The 19,801-nt window shown below is 35.5% G+C and overlaps 1 protein-coding gene across 6 annotated transcripts in view; it reads right to left on the minus strand.

Annotated features, from left to right (window-relative positions):
• The window catches only part of SLIT2 (slit guidance ligand 2), a 265,859-nt gene that overhangs the window by 77,028 nt on the left and 169,030 nt on the right, over positions 1–19,801 (minus strand). For all 6 annotated transcript variants that reach the window (XM_017805302.1, XM_017805295.1, XM_017805287.1 and 3 more), the window contains exons 9-10: positions 17,365–17,503; positions 128–199 (exon numbers count right to left, since the gene is read on the minus strand). In XM_017805302.1, the coding sequence (XP_017660791.1) occupies positions 128–199; positions 17,365–17,503 (211 nt within the window). The remainder of the gene's footprint in view (positions 1–127; positions 200–17,364; positions 17,504–19,801) is intronic.

The following is a 19,801-nucleotide window of genomic DNA, read 5'->3' on the forward strand; positions in this document are numbered from 1 at the left end:
CATTGACTGTATTTCCCCTGTACCAACTTGACTTGTTTTTTATCTTTTTATATAACTATATATATGTATATGCATGTATACATACATGTGAAAATAAAAACTTAAATTTAAATTATTTGGTACGTACATTCTTCGAAGCTTTTTATAAGGGGAGAAAGCTCCAGGAGGTATGACCTTGATTGAATTTTGTTCTAACCGTCTGCAAAAGAATAGCAGTAATGTAAAAATACAAAATCCAAGCCAAACAGGAATCTGAAGTCACAAGAAACTAGAAGAGATAGACTTCAACAAAGAAGGTTATTTTTGCTTTCTTTTTCAGTATAATATTTCAGTATAATAACAGCATAATATTTCATTCATAACAAAAAAAAAATCAGTCAAACCTTTTAATCCATAGAGAGTAATGTAAATTAGCACCCAATCTTGATTTTGTATCTAAACAAAACTTATTTTCAGAGCACACAAGATTTTTCTACAAATTAAGATAGAATTGTAATTAAAAATGTCAAAATTGACTTGGTGGTAAGTGACTCCCAATGTATTACGCACACAGCAATTTTCAAAGTCAGTTTTATTTATAAATGTCTAAAGACTTCAGTGAGACAACTGAAATATGCAAACCATAGGAAAGGGGAGACATGTTCCTACAGAATAAATAGCAGTATATGAAACGTTTTCTTTAAGATGTACTATTAAGATTGCACAGTCATACTTCTAACTTCTTTAAACAAGTATTTTAATCTAAAATTGGGGTTAGTGTTAATGGCCATGCTTGCTTTGAATGTACAGCGACTAAGACTGAAACTTCCCATACTGCAAGTGTGAGTTTGCTGATGGAAACAGTTTTCCAAGAAGTTTTTGAACATGCAGAGCTTTGCATATGGGAAATCTATGCTGATACAAACCTATGGACCACATGCCAATAAGTCAAAAGAGATTCAGGAATAAGCACATTTCAAATAGAAGCTACTTCTTTACACACTATAGTGTATCGTGATTTTGTCAGTGCAGAAATTTCTGTTATGTAAACATAAGGTAAAAAACTATTATACTAAAAAGTACAATGGTAAAAGGCTGGATTATTCAAACTACATATCATGCTTACCTAATAAGCTTTTGATTTCCCCCTTTCATGCACTCATACTATGATCTATGTACACGCAATGCCAAAAATCTATTTAATAAAATGAATCAAAATTCTCTAAATTTACTGCGCTATTTTAAATTACAAGGACATTGACTCAGAATCTAAGGTGAAAGAGCGTTTTTAAATCTAGATGGAGGAAAATTGGCCTATTTTTTTCTTTTTCCCCTTGTCCTATTAACTGTCTCCTATTTCACTTTTGTACTGATAGAAACATACTAGTCTGTGTGTGCAGTGTAACTAATAAAATAAGTTCATATACTTTGAGTAAATTTTCCAAGAAAATATTCTAACAAAAATTGTTTCTTTTTGTAAAGTTTCTCAAGAGACCATGATATAAAACTGAAGATTTTTTTGCTGCTTTCATGAAGTCTTGTTCAGATAGAGATACTTATATATTTAATACGAAAAATCCCTTTAGTCTAATCATGCTTTACTTTAGCAGAATTTGCTGTTAAATAGATTATAAAGAAGCCAACAAAAAACCCCAAAGCTCCTGAAAAATCTTCCTTACACACAGAAAATCTCACTTCATCAGAGCTGTTTTACACAGGGTCCTTTTTTAAAAAAGCTACTTAACTAGAAAAACGTTGCCACCTTGCTATAGATTTCAGGTATAATTTAAACACTGAAGTGAATCCCATGGCACAAGATTGATAACTTTTTCCATAAACACGATACTCTTTCATACTCTTCCTTTGCCTCGGCTGAGCCTTTTGGACCCATGAAACACATTTTGCACCAGATCAGGAGTGCTGACCAGGCTACAAAGCAGCAAAGTTGCTGGTCTCCAGTAAACCTGGGTGGATGCAGAAGGCAAACATCAGAATAAGTAAAAACTTGCTGAAGTTAACAAGTTAGGCCAAACCCAAGTATTTTCTGTTCTTACACTACAATTTTAGCTTAGTTTTCCCTGGAAATAAAGATTATGCCTGCCTATCATCTAGATAAGTTTTCTATTCAGGTGGCTAAACGAAAGAGAGGTAAAATCTCCAGATAATAAAACTTTCTCATTTTAGCAATTGGAAGGAGTTGAGAAACCAAATCAACCCAGCCCTGAAGAGCATGACTGCCATCCATCCATTCCTGTTACACACTCTATTTGGCAGCAATCAACTGCCTGGTGGTTACCAGGGATAGCCTGACCAGACATTTATCAGATGTGGAGCTTTGAAAACCAGCCAAAGACTTGCACAGGAAAACTCACAGGGTGTAACCAGAGGACTGGAAAGCGGATAGTGGGTGGTAAAAAGGACAGGGAAGAATTAAGCCATATTACAGAGAAGGACTTGGGTTGCTGGAGACTGGGGGAATATGCCTCTGGGTATACGGGAAAGAGAGATATTGCAGTAGCAATGCTCCCACATGAGGCTATCACAAGCGTCATTTATAAATTCTGCTTATCAGTCCATGATGTGGAGATTTGTAACCTGGTGCTGGAGGGGCTCCAGTCTACATTCACATATCTTTAAATATATAATTATCTTAACTACATACAATAAGGCATGTAATGCAAGGTCTAGCATTAAATTAAGACACAAAGTATTTTCCAGTTTACTCTCTTAATTAAAAATATATATTGATTCTATAAACTGAAATACCTAAGTACATTACAGGATACATGTAGGCGGCTTTTATGAGAAGATGGAATAGCAGATTTAATTTAATGCTGTCCAATTTCTCTACAAATTACATGAGTCCAAAACCTGAAGAAGTCCTGCTACAGTGTACTTCTGCAAGCTAATTTTCTAGCAGTTCTAGTAGAGCAAGCTACCAATTCATGGGTGGATATGAAAATGAACTTCATGTCAACTTTACCTAACATTTCCTTTCAGTAAGAAATTTATAGTCTAATAGACAGACTGTGCAGTGCTGGGATAAATTTACAAGCTCTTCTGGATAAAGGATTTGTTATAGTAGGATCATCTAAATATGACTTTTTTAACTCACGCCAAAGTGAGTTACACACTGAAACACATCACATTTTAGAAAATGAGATTAGCATAAGATAGGGAAAATAAGATTATATAAATACAGAAAAAAAATCTTTTATATCCCACTTTGTCTGTAAAGAAAGTAAATCAAATTCACATTTTCAAGCTTTATTATCCTCTAATCTTCTGCTTTATCTTCATAGAATCAACTGAATTTCACAGAGTGTGAATTTGCATCCACTATTCTAGAGAAAATCTAATTAGATATATTCCAGGGTCACAAAGTACAGATAGGCTAATATCTAAAGGAAATTTGCATTCCACTGATAAAATCCATAGTAATTAAAAACTCCTTTATATTAATGCTTCATATTAAATGAAACATTTTTAATTCTGGAATAGGATGGTTTACAGTTATCTATTGCCAAAAAAGTCAGCTATTAGGTGCTTGCAAATGACATGGCAAGAAGTATCATTATATCACCAAAGAACAAAAAGCTCGTGTCAGTATTTTTCCATGTATTATTCCAGTATTTTTGTATTAAATCTTGTGCACAACATCTCCTTTCAAAGTCATCCCAGAAGTCATTCTTTCTTATAAATGAACATCTATGTATCATAAACAGTGCCTTGGTGGTTTCTTTTTCAAAAGTCACAGTCAATTTTAGTAGCATATTTAATAAGATAAGATAATGGAGGAGGACAGTTAAGTACATACTTCATCAAAGCTTGCAATGCCTCATGTACAAAAAGTACTCTGCCCATCACCATACAAACACTAATTAATGCTCTTAGTATTAAGTCTCCTGCTCCTTTTAGTGTTTCGCTTCAAAGAAGTCTTGCATCGATACATAAGTGTTTTACTGTCTTTTAATGCTGCCAAACTGGTTGAAACCTTTTTTGAAGGCTATACCCTAATCTCTCCTATCTAGGAAATGCACTGTGAACATTTCTCATTCGAAATCTTTCCCCTCTGCTTATCACTGCAGACACTGTAATGTACAACCATTTACTATTCTAAGAAACAAAGGTGCTTCTGCAGTTGTGACTTCCAACCTAATCAAATCAAATCAAAGTAGGTCCCCAGCCAGTAGACAGATTCTTCCCACACGGTCCCCTGAGAGCCCTGTGACATGTAAATCACTTGACACTTTCCAGGAGGATGCTGTTCTCTACTATAAGCCTGCAACACACCATTACTGATTACTACTTCCGCACTTACGGAGACAGACAACATGCTTATTTATACTGACACTTTTAGACTAGCTTACTTTCCCACTATAAAAGTCATTTCTGTGAAGGACTGCTGCACCAGAAAAGAGGGTAGACTGGGAATTAAGAACACTCTGTTCTCTGCAGACTCATTTTTACTTTCAATCATGCAGATGGGGTACAAGATACTAAGCCTGCTCAGTAGAGAATGGTAAAAAAAACTTCACAGAGATGTTCTGCACCTAAATGCACGTAAACGGATCAGAGACAAGAACAAGTATTTTGTAATAATGAAATAAACCAAAACATATTGGTAAGAAAACATGAATTTGAATATGAAGGAGCAAATTAGCTGTATATTTTATAATTAAGCAATTAGAACATAACATCTTGATTAAGTAAATGTGGGCAATACAATAGTGGTTTTAGCAGCTAATTAATCTATCTTTTTAATTCCAGTATCTTTTAACTTACAAAAAGTCTTTCAAGAAGATCGCCAAGAAATCCCAAAGGAATTTTACTACAGAGAGAAAGTTTAAGCTGTGCAATGAGTCTGATGTATTGCACAGATGCTGATTATACATGGTAATAAAATTGACAGCTCTTCTTTGCATTTTCCCCATCTGCTTTTAAAATAAATGGCAAAAACAGCTGTCAAAAAACCAGAAAATAGATTTCAGTGATGGGATTGAGTGCAGCTCCTGCATCTGAAGAACTGCAATACATAGCCAACACATCTCTCATCATAAGCAACATCTGCCAGACTTTGGGAGGGTTTTTTGTTTGTTTTTAAAATAAGGAAACATTAATGGTCTCCCTTTGCTACAGGAATCCTCGAGTCTATTAGACAAAGTACCTTTTTTCTCTCTCAACAACTGCACCTCCAGAGTACTTAAATCCACTAAATGTTGCTTCTAACTTTAGCAGCAAAAGAATTCTGTTGAAAGCTGTGATATCATCCATGTCTAACAAAACAAAAGATGTATTTTGAATGAATACATTACTTGCACTTCTTACTTTCAGGCTCTGATTGATAAATCTGGTTGACAGTTTCCTAAATATGTGCATATAAAGAATCGCTGTCAATGTTGCCCTAAAGCCTGCCAAACTGTTAAAATCTAATTGTTCTATCAAATAATTCCTCATGGGATTGATTTTAAATGACAGATGACTCCTTAGTCTGCATTACATCACAAAAGTAACAAGAATTGCCATTCTAAAGCTATTAAACAATTCATTGCATTTACTAAGAAGTAAGTCTCAAACCTGCATTTGTTTAATTTTTCATTACAGAAAGGGCCATCTTGTGCTCTGAACCCTAGAGCACCATTAATGATGATAGGCTTTACATTCCTTCATTGTTACAGATTCAGGTTGTAGGCAAAATATACCACTTGTTAAAGAATTATTTGCTCAGTACTTTGGCTTCTGTCAGTGTGGCTCCAGCCCAATTAGCCTGAGTCACCTAGAGTCAAGTTAAAGTCTCTCTAATTAGCGTATTTTTATGAGAGTTCTTATAGTACAAAACCTAGTCAAGCTGTTCAGAGTAAGTGTAATAAATTCACAAAAAAGATATAAACCTGCTACACTCTTGGCTTATCACAAACAGGGACTTGTCCACCTGTTCTAAACGAGCAGAAACATTAGTTTGAGAATCCCCCCATTGTGTGAGACCAACACTATGGCATGAGTGCTCACTACCCGTTCATGGACTTACACCATGAATATGCCATAAAAATCAAAACATTTTAATTTAGAATACGTGGTTGGTTACTTCACCATGTATTTAGAAATGTGTTGACGAAGAAAGCACTGGATAGATGACAAAACACAAAATAGTGAAAAATCAGCATCCATAGTTTCTTTTTGAACGACTTCACTAACATAATTTATGAGGAAAAGTAATCAGCACAGAAGAGCCATATGTGAAAATAAAATCTAAGAGTAACAACACCTTTGGAGTGTGGCACAGCTGCCAGAGATCTATAAGGGTTTTTCTGGAAGAGCGAGATGGGCCTTCTCCAGCTTCCCTTCATCCTGCATAAAATATTCATTTATTCCATGCTCGAGTTATTTTCTTTCCCTTGGCAGCATCAGAGAGGTCCTTCAAGGTGCCTCTTCTACTTCAACATCCACCAGAAAGTTGCACAAACCACCCAGGGTTGGAATGGTGTTCATTCTGGCCAGTACCTACTCGCAGTGTCTGGAAACCAGCACTAGTTTCATCTGTTTCTTGTCCAGTTTTTGTGTTCTGTGCCTCTATGTCCTCTCAACTCTTGAAATTATCCTGTTGTCTGAATTTAATTAGTTTTCAAGATAGGACACGGGGGTATGAAGAAAGCTAAAGACATGAACAATGGCAGCATGGAACACATGCTAATATAGAACAGATTAGATGTTATATGTACAAAAACGTATTGACAACTCAAATAAAAAAGGTGGTTTGGTGTGTGTTTCTTTTTTTTTTAAAGCATAAAGCCACATGATTTACCAGTAATTTTCAGATTAGGAAGATATTCAAGTAAGAGCATGACAAATCATTTCTCTTGTGTGTGCTAAGCAGGTAGGATTAGCTATCAAATTAGCAAAACCATCTACTTTTGAGGCAGACAAATGAAATATGTTTTAAGTTTTGCCTGAGAAATACTGAGGTAGGAATGCCAAAGATAATTTAAATGTAATTTAGTGAAATCTGCATTGGCAAATTAAATATGTTAAGGTGAAGAAGTTAATACCTTAACAATTGACCTAATCTTAATTTGTTTCATGTTTATTCAATACATTGCCTCAGGGATAATGCATTTTTCATTATTCATGTAATTATTGTGTGTTTCTATGTACATACCACATGAAAGATATGAAGATTTAGCAAATTCCTAAATTTTTTATAAATTGCACAAACCACTGTTGTATATTGCAATTGGTGTAATGCATCTTTTGCTAAGGAATAATGGCCTTCCCAAGATCAAAGAAAAGTACAGCAAGAGAACTGTATTCAGATCATTGATGCCAGAGATGAACAGCCTAAACTGAGTGTCATGTATGACAGGGAGTGGCAAATCACAAAACCTTTCAAGTAAAATTATGATGTAGTAAAAGGTATGTTTTCATGCAAAGATTTTCAAAATTAACAGCCATATTTGCAGTATTTAACCAACTAAGCAGGGACAGGGACATTTCTTAAATTTGGTGTTGCAGAATGTGGAAAACCTCAGACAACAGTGTATATTGATACTAAAATTTTAGTTTCATGTCAGCTATTTTTCACCAGATATTTCTGTTTCATTAGGAATCTTTTTGATCCTCCTCCATATATAAAACTGTACTTCTATGAATTCTTTTGAACAAACTTCTAGGGAAAATATAAGCATGTAAGTAAAACATTATAACTAATAATAATGCATCTAAAAATCATGTACTATTCTGGACATAAAAATGCATTAACTTTTAGTCAAAACAGAAGAAAAAGCTCTAGATTTCACTAAAAAAAATCAGTATGCCTCCACAGTCCACTGGTAAAAATTCTGAATATAAAGTCCAACGTGTTAGTCAGGATTGATCTTAAGAACAACGGTCTTACAAACTTTGGGGAAGGAAAGAAGATAAGAGAAGGTTTGAGGAAAAGTACACATAAAGTATAGTTGAAGAGAAGCATACATAAGAAAAGTTAATTTTAAAAACAGGGCAACTATATGAAGTTGCTCAAAAGTCTGGAGTGTTAGTTTAAGAGCTGATTAAAAAGTAGTAAGACCATATGCATCTGTCGAGGTGCATTTAGTTTCTTAAGTACTATTTAATGCACTTTATTTTAATCCAGCAATTACTGAAAATTCAAAACTGGACAGTTTTCTGGCTTCCTACTGACCAAAGTATGTATCATTATACATAAGCAACTGAATGCTATAATAATTATTTTTTTTTTAATCCATAAGTAGATATAATCTTTTCCCTTGACACCTGCATACACTCTATATTTATTATAACAGGAATTAGGAAAAGATTTTGATAAAACAGAAAAATTTCAAAAAGTGCTATAAGAATAATTAAATGATTGTGAAAAATTTTATAGTGCGACCGAAGAGTTTTATCTATTTTGGGTAGCATTGTAAGATTAACATATATTTTCTCAAAAACAGCAGACACACTTATAGGGAATTCTTGTAAACTACTAAAAATCTTAGCAATAAACTGTAAATGACTACATATACATATGTATATATAGAAACCAACTTGGAAAAACCTTTCCAAAACTTCACTAGATGTGCAAGACTGGCTCATGGCTTAACGGCTTAAGAGGTAAATGACATATATGAACTGACATTCTGAGTAAGTCCTAAAAAGACTGATGTTTTGATTTAAACTAAAAAGCAGAAACAAATGAAAACACTGGAAAACAATAATCAGTTTAATGTCTTGTAACTTACTGCATCCTCCCCACAGCATTCCTCATTTCTTTCAAGCTGTGAAGATGCAGGGTTTGCTCTCATTTCTGTCAGACTACTGGAGATAGCCAAATCATTTTTTGAGCTCTAAAAATAGAGAAATCTGCCTTATCTCTGATGTTTCAGTGTTTTTCTCCGATGTGAGTTTTTAAGCTGTCTACAATAAATACACCTAAACCCTTTTCAAGTGACTTTTCTCTGTAAAAGGTCATCCTTAGAAGTATCTTTGCATCTCAATGTAAGCCTCTCTCTGTTCAACAGCTATTTATTTAAGGCTGTACTTTGGACTCTTGGGTAAGGATGAATTTTAAAAGACAACAGAAATGGTGAAACTGTACACATGCCAAGCTTCACTTGGAAAAGACGCAGACACAGAGCTCCCAGTTCTCAAATAAAATTCCTCATGTACGCAAAGCACTTCCCCAAGTGTCTGCACTGTGATCAGGTCCCTTTATCTTGCTTAAGTCCATCTGTCAAAATCAGTTCTGTCAGATCTCATTTCCTCTCCCCTCTTTTCCTCTTCTTTTTCTCCTTTCTCTCCTTTCACCTTCTTTCCCTCCCCTCCCCCACTTCTCCTTTAATATAATCTGAGTGTTATTGTGAGAAGCAATCTCAGGAGCTTTTAATCCTGCTTAATATCACATGACTCACAAAGATGTAGTCGAGTGCTTGGCATAACACACAATCATTAATCAACAGACTTATGAAAACAAAGTATAAGGAAGAATGAGATGGAGGAAGACGAAAACATGAAGAAAAATAGTTAGAAAACAGGAGGGTAAGACAAGACAAGACTGAGGGAACAAATTAGGAAACTCGTGGGAAATGTAAACAATGTTATCATGAAACAACCATACAGCTTTGGCATTCAAACATTATAAAGCTTCATTCACAAGAAACAAAAATTTTATCCCAAAGGTCATAGTAATAGGAAGTCAGAGGCTTATAACTGCACTGGATTGTGAAGGCGAGCTTTTAAAATCCCTGACTACTATATGGTTTCTCTCATTTCACATATTATGTGGTTAAGGGTCTTTTCTGCCGCTTACAAAGATTAGAATTACTTATACAACTGTTCCTTAGTTAACAGCAGCAACCCTTAAGTCACCCTTCCTTGGAGGAAACTTGCTTCTTCCCCAACACACCACTGTGTATTATTATTTTTCCTTCACTTTTGTTAAGATTAAAAACATTTAAAGGAAGGACTTAATTAAATGTGCACATTTTGCTAAGGAATAATGACTTTAAATGATTCTATGATTCTATATTACAGTAAGGAATGAGGTATTAGAACCACTTTGACAGGCAGTTCAAGCCATGAAAGAGAAGAGAAAATCAGAAGAATGTAAGTGTAGCATTTTCACAAGGTAGTCCAGCTCATTAATGGCTCTTTGGCCTCTTTTGAAATAAGAGCCTGTCACTTACACCATTCTGAGAGAAGGTACCAGTACAATTAATAGAATTGCTGCCGGGCTGCTGTTTGTAAGGTTTCTCATAGGGTGTTTGAACACATGCCAAAAAAGTCTCTATTCTAAGGGAACTAGAATTATTTCTGCTGATCATTCACAGAATTTTCAGAAGGTGAATTCAAAATGAAACCAAGTGAAAAGAGATTAAAAGTGATGAAAAACTGAAATGTGGAAGGAATGCCTGCATAGAGACTGATAAATGCTATCAGCATTAGAAAGGCTATGCTTCCTAAAACCAATTACAGTAATAGTTTTGAACCTTAAGAATGACCTTTAATGTCTTTAATATATGAACTGCATGACAAAGGAGGAAAGTGCTAGGTGCATTAGGCCACTTAAGTTGGTTAAGCTCAAAAGACTGCCAATGAAAGGGTATCCCCTAAAATTACTGTAAAAGGGGTGAGGTTTAAACAACAAATCTAAACCAACTCAAATTACGTTTGAGATGAACGAATGAATAATGTATCATGCTTTGCTTAAGTCAATGAGAAAAGGCTAAAGGCATACTAAATAACAAAAGTTTGAAGATTATTCATATGTAACATCTATGGGCATTGTATTTTGCCTCAGAACATTACAATAGAGACATTAAAGTAATAGGCCTATGGGAAATTCATTTAAGTTCCCAAAATGCTTCCTGCAGGTCACTTATGGTATGAAGCCTTTTCATTTGACCCAGAGGCAAAGGTGCATCTGTGCACCTTTTTAATTCTGTGCTTCCTGCAGAATTCCTAGGTGCACTAAAACTGGAGAAGTTTTGGTGCACAACCAAATATTTTCTTTCTCAAAATACATATGGAATATGAAGTATTTTTTTCTCAAATAATATCACATTGATCAGACAAACCCTGAAAAGAAAACTTTAGGTATTCTTATTTAGCTGTGTGTGAGTTTATTTAGATAATATAGTGGGGATTAATTTTTCAGAAAGGGTGTAACTGGAACAGATACAATTGTACTAAGTCAATAAGGATTAAGAATTACATTTACTGAGATGCCGAATACTTAATTTTGTTCCAAGCTTTATCACACAGAAGGGAAAAATAGAGGACACCACAGGCTTTATTCTCCTTCCATTTTCACTGGCAGCTACTTGGAGATAAGCAGTCCTGTTTCTGAAGGCATCTTCCCAAGAGACACTTGGCAGACAACGCATGGTCTGCTAACTGACTTCACCCAACGGGAATTCCTGGTTTTAGCCAAGTGATTCTGCACCAATTGAGAACTCAGACTGGGAGTGTGACAAAACCCTCTCAGCAATACCCTGACAGTCACCAGTAAATTAAACTATACTGGAATGAAACAGCATTTTGGCAACTGGCATCACAGAATGCCTGCTCTTTCCTAAACCACTTCAGCTTCCAGTTCTATTTTCTCAGCGGTTTAGGTTATCCCACCAAACTTGGAGACAGGCTGCAGTGCAGTTCAAGCACATACTCTCCTTGCCAGTTTTGCTACAGAAGCAGTAGCCATCAGCAGAGGAGGCAGTTTCTAATGTCTTAAAACAGCATTCCAAGACAGTAAAGCTACCAAGGCAGTGTAAAGTCACAACATCAGTATTAGACTCTAAACAGAAAGCCTTTTCTTGTACTTTTCCCCAGAGAGCTCACTCAGAGTTTCAACATGCAAAATTTTACACAATTGAAACTGCCAGTGTTTAATACTTAAGAAATTCAATATTCCATTTAAAGGTTTTGGGTGGCTTTTTTCTTTGTTTTGGTTGGTTGGTTGGTTTTTTACACATTATTTAGATATAAGTTAATTTATCAACCCCACTGAGGAAAAAAAGGCATAAAATTGTCAACATGGAACATACAGTTCAAACCTGCAGTTTAATTATATACATCAGAAGGAACAGCAATAATATTAATAACACTTGGTTTTATGCAACATTGCCCCAGATGGACTGACAATGTAACAATTACAAAGTATTTCTGTGCAGAAACAGATCAGATGACATTTTTTTCAAAGAAAGTTTGTGTTGGGCAAAGAGAAAGAACTCTGTGCTTCATAGGGTACTGAGGAGTTGACTGAGGTCAGGCTTTCCTTTGAGAGAAAGGATGGAAGAAATGGATAGAGAACATGGCAAAATATCACAAAACTATGAGTATGTGTTCAAAGAAAACTTAAAAAAAAAGTCAAGAAAAAATAATGGGACTATGGACCTTCAAAAAGTAAATGTGGTTTATATTCTTATTAAAAGTAACCTGCTGTCCATATAAGAACAAATAATAAAGAGGTAGAAATGGATGGAAAAACAAAATCTCATAAAAATAAGATGTTGAATTTTAAACAGCTCTATAAAGGAGGGCGCACAAAGTTTAATGTCAGCCTCACAGGAGAACATTATTAATACGAAATACAATAAAGCAAAGACAAAAAGAAGGACAGATGTAAACACCAGAGGTTTTTGTTGACCATGAAGTTGGCTGAAGCATAACATGACACGCTAGTAGTGCTTAGCACTGATTTCTGCAAATACAGCCCATAAAGAGGGGAGAGAGGGCAGAGAAACTTGTTCAGAGTAAGGGAATTTGAAAGCATCGTGGATTTTTCAAACATCCCTATCAGCGAAGTATGAAAATCAGATGACAATGTTCAACCAAAAATGCAGAGAAAGATCAACAAGTAAGGAAAAGTACTGAAAAGATTGGACAACATCTAGTGCAGGTAAAATGGAAGTGTCACGCCAATTTTCTTGCAGTGTGCACAAGAACCTGGTGATGGTAGTATTATAAAGATGAGTGAATAAATAAGAATTTGGCTGTTAAAGCCTGTACATCCTTCAGAAGACAACAGGGAGCCAGCACATTTCTCTTTTCCTCTCTCCCTGAGAACTGGGGAGCTCCTGCCAAAGCATGTGCTTAAAATGGCGACGAGGTAATAAAGCCATGTGTGTGGGAACTGTATAGCAGTGGTGGAAATACAGGGCTCACTATACCCTTCTGTCTTGTGTTCAGCAACTCCTCAGTATTCTTAACACTACCATGACAGCGTGGTCTCATCTCTTCAAGTGTTTACTGTCAGTTACCATTTGGCATACTGACAACATTATCGCCTAGGGAATAAGTGAAAAAAAACTATTATTTTGTGGGATACAATAATTCTTTCCAATCTAATCTCAAGGGGTTGCTATAAGCAACAGTTGCAGAGTACTTCTTTAAAAAAGAAGCTTTAAAACACTTTTTATTGTATGATAACAATACTGGAATGTCACAATCTTTCTGCATGTTGTAGTCAGTTAAAAGTAGAGAGGACTGAAGTCTTTCACAGAGCAGCTTTAAAAAGTGACATACAGCCTGATTCAATGTTCAGAAATGCCTGTGGATGGTATAATAAGATTACATCTACAAACTTCTGGTTCCTGAAAAAATCCTAACAGCTAAAAATACAGGCCTAGGACTCTGCATGGATAATTCAAGAAAAAACATGGTGCGATGTGTACTGGCAATTACATAATATTATTAGGTTGCAAAAGGCAAATGAAAGAAAACTAAAATTCCATTAATAAAAACCTGATGGTTCACTACCATTTGGAATATTGTATTCAACTCTGGTCATTGCAAATAAAAAAAATTTAGAAAGTAATTCAGAGAAAGAGGAGGAGACTAATTAAGACATGGTAAGTCTTGGCATTCAAAAGATTGAACGAACTTGGAACAGTTGGTTTAGAGAAGAGATGACTGAGGGTGGCATGCAAAATAGAAGGTGATAGGACAAATTATGAATGTGAATGCATTTTCTTTCCCTCTACAAAGAGAGAGGAACATCAGTGAAACTTTAGAAGACTGTATTTTAAACTGGAAGATTTTGAGTGCAATTCCCTCCCCCCAGAATTTATTACCTTAATAGAACATGAAAATTTAAAACATTGTTGGGTTTAAAGCAGATTGGAAATTTCAACGAAAATCCTTTTTTTCCTGAAAGCTATGCAAATTTTCCAGATTCAGAGGAACCCCAACACACCTTGGGAGCAAAGAAAATACTTGTGCTATTGGTGTTTTATTTCTGAAGTTGTATATTTCTGTTTCCAAAACATTCTTCAGGAACAACTGATGAGAGCCACTGGCCAGGGTGGAGTGCTGGTTTGATCCAGTCTCAGATTTCTCTCATTTCACTATTGGTAAAACCTTTTTCACTCTGTAAACCACTCATTTTCCAGCCTCTTCTCTGTCTCTCATTCTCTTTGATGCTAAGAAGGTAAATACACCTACCACCCATAAGAATCATAAGAGAACTATAACTAATTATTTTATTCACAATAAAGCAATGAGTATAGCATAAAGCTTTCCCCATACAACCATAAAATATATTTATTTGTAAAAAATTCAATTCCTTTTCAACCTATTGACAAGGAAGCAAAAAAGATCCTGTGATTCTCATCAAATACTCATAAGATCATCTACTCTAATTCTTCCACTCAGTTTATCTCTTGATTTCAGGGCATTTCTTGTGCCTTATTTTATTTCTTTCTTTTCCTGTACATTTCTCTCCTTACCTGCCACCCAACAGGAGAGTTTTATTCTCTCTATACGGTAAGTGCAGCCTACTACTGGCTTGAATCATATTTTATATCAGTCTGTGTTATTCAAAATCTAAGTCAATCACTGAAGTTCAGTTTTTTCATCGTACCAACACTCACTGGTGTGCATCTGTTCAATACAAAATAATTACTAAAGTTTGATTTTCTAACTTTCTACTTCTTCTTACACCTGCTTTTAAATAAACATATATTGAGGTCTTATGGCATGACTGGTGTTACTTAACTGAGCAAAATGATATGACCTGCAATTTATTTAGCCAGCACCTATGGACTACATACAATACAGAGAGATAACATAGTTTACACTGTATCACTGTAAACTATATGCACTGTATGTATTTATATGAGCACACATATATATCTACATTTCAATGGATTATGGATCTCAGAACGTGAAAAGGCCTCACCCTGGACTCTGAATGCTGCCCAGACTAGCAGGAAACATTGAGCCTCAGTCTGCAATCTCTTAAATGTTTAGCCAAATACTGAAGGGGCTGCTACATGGTTACTTTTACCCTCCAGGACAATAAACTGCTGAAGATCATGGTATTCCATGCCTAAAACTCAACAGAATTTCTTACATACGTAAGAAAAGTATAGTACACAAAAGTCAGTCTTCAGTGTCTGTAACCAGTGGTTAGCTCCAGTGGCTAGCAGCATATAGTGGGGACTCTTTGACACATACTCCCTCTTTCTTTCTTGCAATATTTTCTTCTTCTTCTCTATGCACATAGATGCACATAAACAAGTAAACGCCAGTATACAACTCATTAAATAGTGAGAACGGTCTCGTACAGCCTTCCCGGGCATTGTGCATGGATTTTATGAAAGAGTCACTTTATTTGCAAGCAGAGGAATTTTTCTGAGAGGGGTAAAAGGCAAAAGAAGTGTTTGTATTATACAGAATTGGGTCGGGCAGGGTCAGCCAGGTCAGTCTTAACAGCAGTAATAATGAACTGACAGATGTGATGATTATTCACATCCTTAGAGGAAAACCACAGTAGTTCCAAACCCTGTTAAGTTCAAAAACACAGGTCAGGTATCAACAAGCCAATTAAAATCTCATTGTGGAGACCTGTTTTTAAACTTTCAAGAAAATCAGAGATCTATTTACAACAGGATGTATGTTCAGGAGATGTCTTCCCTTTCACTTCAGGCATCTGTTCCCCTCACCTCCCTTATCTGAAATTCTTAACATCACCTTATATCATCAAGGTGCTCACAAGCTTTTTATTCTGAAAACTTTACCAGGTTGTTGTCACAGCTAATTTCCTACTATTTCCGTAAAGGGAACTCCCAGCTTCCCTTCCAAAACACTGCTCCACCATTCCCAGAAGAGAAAGATGCTCATGTTCCTGCCTGTCTTGTCAGCAAGCTCACCCCTTGCTTTTGTTGCTTCCCCACACAGAAGACAACGCAGCAGTAACTTTCCTTCTGTGCCCACACAACCTCTCAGTCACATTGCTTTGGAAGACAGAAGGCCCTATGACATCTGTGTTATGACTCTTCTCTACAGTCAGGACATGATTGTAATTTTGTACATGTTTCTGTTGTATATGACATGTCAGGCAACCCTATCAGCGTGCAGGCTCTTCTATCCACAGGCAGGTGGTATTAACACAAAGACTATACCTTATTTTTGCTTTCTTATGCTTCTCTAATAGGAATTCTGATGAATAAAGTGACTGAAGGTAAATGTCACAGTTTAAATCCACACAGCTGTTCGCTCACTCCTCCCAGAATGGGATGGGAGAGAGAGAATCAGAAGGGTAAAAATAAGAAAACTTCTGGGCTGAAATAAAGACAGTTTAACAGGTAAAACAAAAGCTCCATGCAAAAGTAAAGCAAAGAGTTCATTCACCACTTCCCGTGGGCAGGCAGGTGTTCAGCCAGCTCCAGGAGAGCAGTACCCCATCACACTTAACAGTGACTTGGGAAGACAAACACCATCACTCTGAACATCTCTTCCTTCTTGCTTCCTCCCCTAGCTGTATGTGCTGAGTGTAATGCCATAATGGTATAGAATATCCTTTGGATTAGTTGGGGTCAGCTGTCCTGGCTGTGTCCCCTCACAACTCACTGTGCGCCCCAGTCTGCTTGCTGGTGGGGTGGGGTGAGGAGCAGAAAAGGCCTTGACTTTGTGTAAGCACCACTCAGCAGTAACGGAAACATCTCTGAATTATCAACACTGAATTATCAATTATCTCTGAATTATCAACAGCACAAATCCAAAACGTAGCAGTATACCAGCTACTGTGAAAAAAACTCTACCCCAGCCAAAACCAGCACAGAAAGCAACCCTAAAAGCAATGGAGTTTATAATCTGCAGTGAAAAGCCACTCACTTGTAGAAAAGCAAGAATTCCCAAAGTCATTTAAAGTGAACTCAAAATGCAGTTTTAACTATGAATTATGAGTAGCACATAAAAACTAACTCAGAAGATAACATAAAGATCTTAAATGTTTTCAGAAACCTACATATGCCTTTTATATCTTAAGTTGAATGCATACACCAAAATTCCTACCCTATATAATGCACGAATTTATACAAATAACAAAAATGAATACATAGGAAAAAACTTTTTTCTGCAAATTCATCCAAAAAAAGGCAGATTACACACATTTCAGTAATGGTTTCTGGAAGGTTTGTTGGGATCTCAGTAAGGCCTTTCCCACGACAGTCCACAATGTTGTTACTACAGGTACACGCAGTAGGGCAGTGCAAGACACTGCAGGATGGAGCCATAAAGGACTGGTGACCTGCAAAGGAAAACATTTTACATTTACTTGAAAAATCTAAGGCAGAACTTCTAAAATATACATTGTAGCCTATCAATACTTTCAAACTGCATTAATTTAAATACACAGTTAATTGTAACATTCAATACTGAGAGATTAAAGAAAAATGCTCAACTACTGTGCTAGCATTACATAATTTTTCAACTGCTTTAGCAACACCCATTCAAAATCGTTTCAACAAATAAGACTAAGTGTGATCCATATTTCAGGTATATTTTATTTATTGAATGCTATTAAAACCTAATTACTAATTTATTTCGTTTTCAGAACTTTGTGTAGTATTAAAAATGCATGTCAAGAGAAATGAATGAACTATGCTACAAGAACTGAAGGTGACCTGTTGTTACAGTTCTGTTCTGCAACTATTTATTTGAATATGGTCCTTCAGTTCTATATTTTGGAGTTGTGACATTTTTATTTTGTCTCACACAATAATACTTAACAGCTTTCACACAGCTGTTATTCTCTCAGTTTTAGCTTAGCAGACTTCTTCCTCCCACGGTTGTACCATTCTCACTAACTCTGGTAGCTAATTTATACAGGAGTTCATCCTGATTTCTTAGTGCTGTATGTTAAACTCAGCATTTTTAACTGCATTTAAGCATCACCACTTTGTATTTAGGTATGTTTTCTAAAGTAAAAAACTTATTATATTTTCCTGCAAATAGATAGATTGCACATTCTTAAATATATTATCATTCTTCTATTGATTTAATGATACGGAATAGCTGTTTTGTAATGATACAAAAAGACACAAAAGAATGAGAAAGGCATGATGCCCTCCTTTTCTTTCTTTTTTCATTAAGTTAAAAAAAAGCTAGGGATTGTTTTGAAATTCTCGGGAAAAAAAGAAAATACTAACTTCTTGACTATGAAACCACAATTTAATTTAAGATCACTCTCACAATACTTAATATCATATATTAATATAGGAAGGGTACACTGACAACGTAAGTTGCAGCTCTGTGCTGTTCCCACTTGCAACTTTATATAATAACTGCCCAAGTTTTAAATTGCTGAAAAGATTAGTCTTTTAAGGCCAGGTTGGATGGGGTTTTGAGCAATCTAATTTGGTGGAAGGTGTCCCTGCTCATGGAAGGGGAGCTGGAAACAGATGATCTTCAGGTCCCTTCCAAGCCAAATCTATGATTCTATGAGATGGAATTTTACAATATAATAATTTGATTTCACATTTATGTATGTGTTACAAAAGTACAAACAGTTGCCAAAACTGATAACACACACTGCTTGTTTTCTACTTACAGGGAGGAAATGTTTCATTTAGCTTTATTAAATAAAAATACTGTGATCCAGGCAGAAAACATGGTTATCCCTCTTCCTAATAATAATTATAATAACCAAGTTATGACACCATTCGTGACACTCAGGCTCTGCAGCCATAACATTTACAAATAAGACATACAAAATTATCTCATTAGGAGGCCTTTTAAATGTACATAAAGGCAGAACTAGTGGCAAGAATACTGCTAGCATTTGCCATGTGAAGATGGCAGTGCCTTACACTTTGATGTCAGAGACTGTTTAAAAAGGACAGAACACTGTGCTCTCCATAAACTTTTAAAAGCATGGATCTGTGCAAATTTTGGCATATTTGGCAATAGGCTTCTGGGACTTTGCAGAAAATCAGCCAGTAGAAGAAACTCTGATGAATCACTGAAAAGACAGATAGCAATATTGCAGCGGGTTTTTAATGTTCTTGAGGAAACTTGAAACAGCAGACAAAGTTTACAGAAGATTTTCAGTCTGAGTCTAAAAATATTTAAATAAGAAAGATAAACTTGCCTTCTTCCTCATCTGGAAGATATGAATAAAGGAAAAAAAATTGAATAGAGAAAATGTGATTAGTAATGAACTGTTAGTCATTTCATTATTTTATACCAAAAAATAACCTGATGCATTAAAGCATACCAATAAAATTCAAAAAGCTACTTAGGGATTCAAAATAGTATTTAAATGGCAGAAAACAACAACAAGAAAAAGCATCAATCTGTAAAGTTTTTAAAAAATAATAATAATATTTCCTTATTAGTAAAGGCTTTATGTTCTCAATAAGTGCAGCTTTTATTTAATTTCCTGCATCTGTCCCCCATAATTATACCTTTAGAAGGCTATACAATCTGTGTGAATGCAGCATTTACACAAAGTTTTTAAGGACAGAAGCACCCCCACACAAGATACAAATACTCATAAAAATTATTAAGGTTTTTTTTTTAATAAACATTAATTCTTGGATTACGC

Source organism: Lepidothrix coronata, unplaced genomic scaffold, assembly GCF_001604755.1.
Source record: "Lepidothrix coronata isolate B3197 unplaced genomic scaffold, Lepidothrix_coronata-1.0 Scaffold0, whole genome shotgun sequence".
Classification (NCBI taxonomy): domain Eukaryota; kingdom Metazoa; phylum Chordata; class Aves; order Passeriformes; family Pipridae; genus Lepidothrix; species Lepidothrix coronata.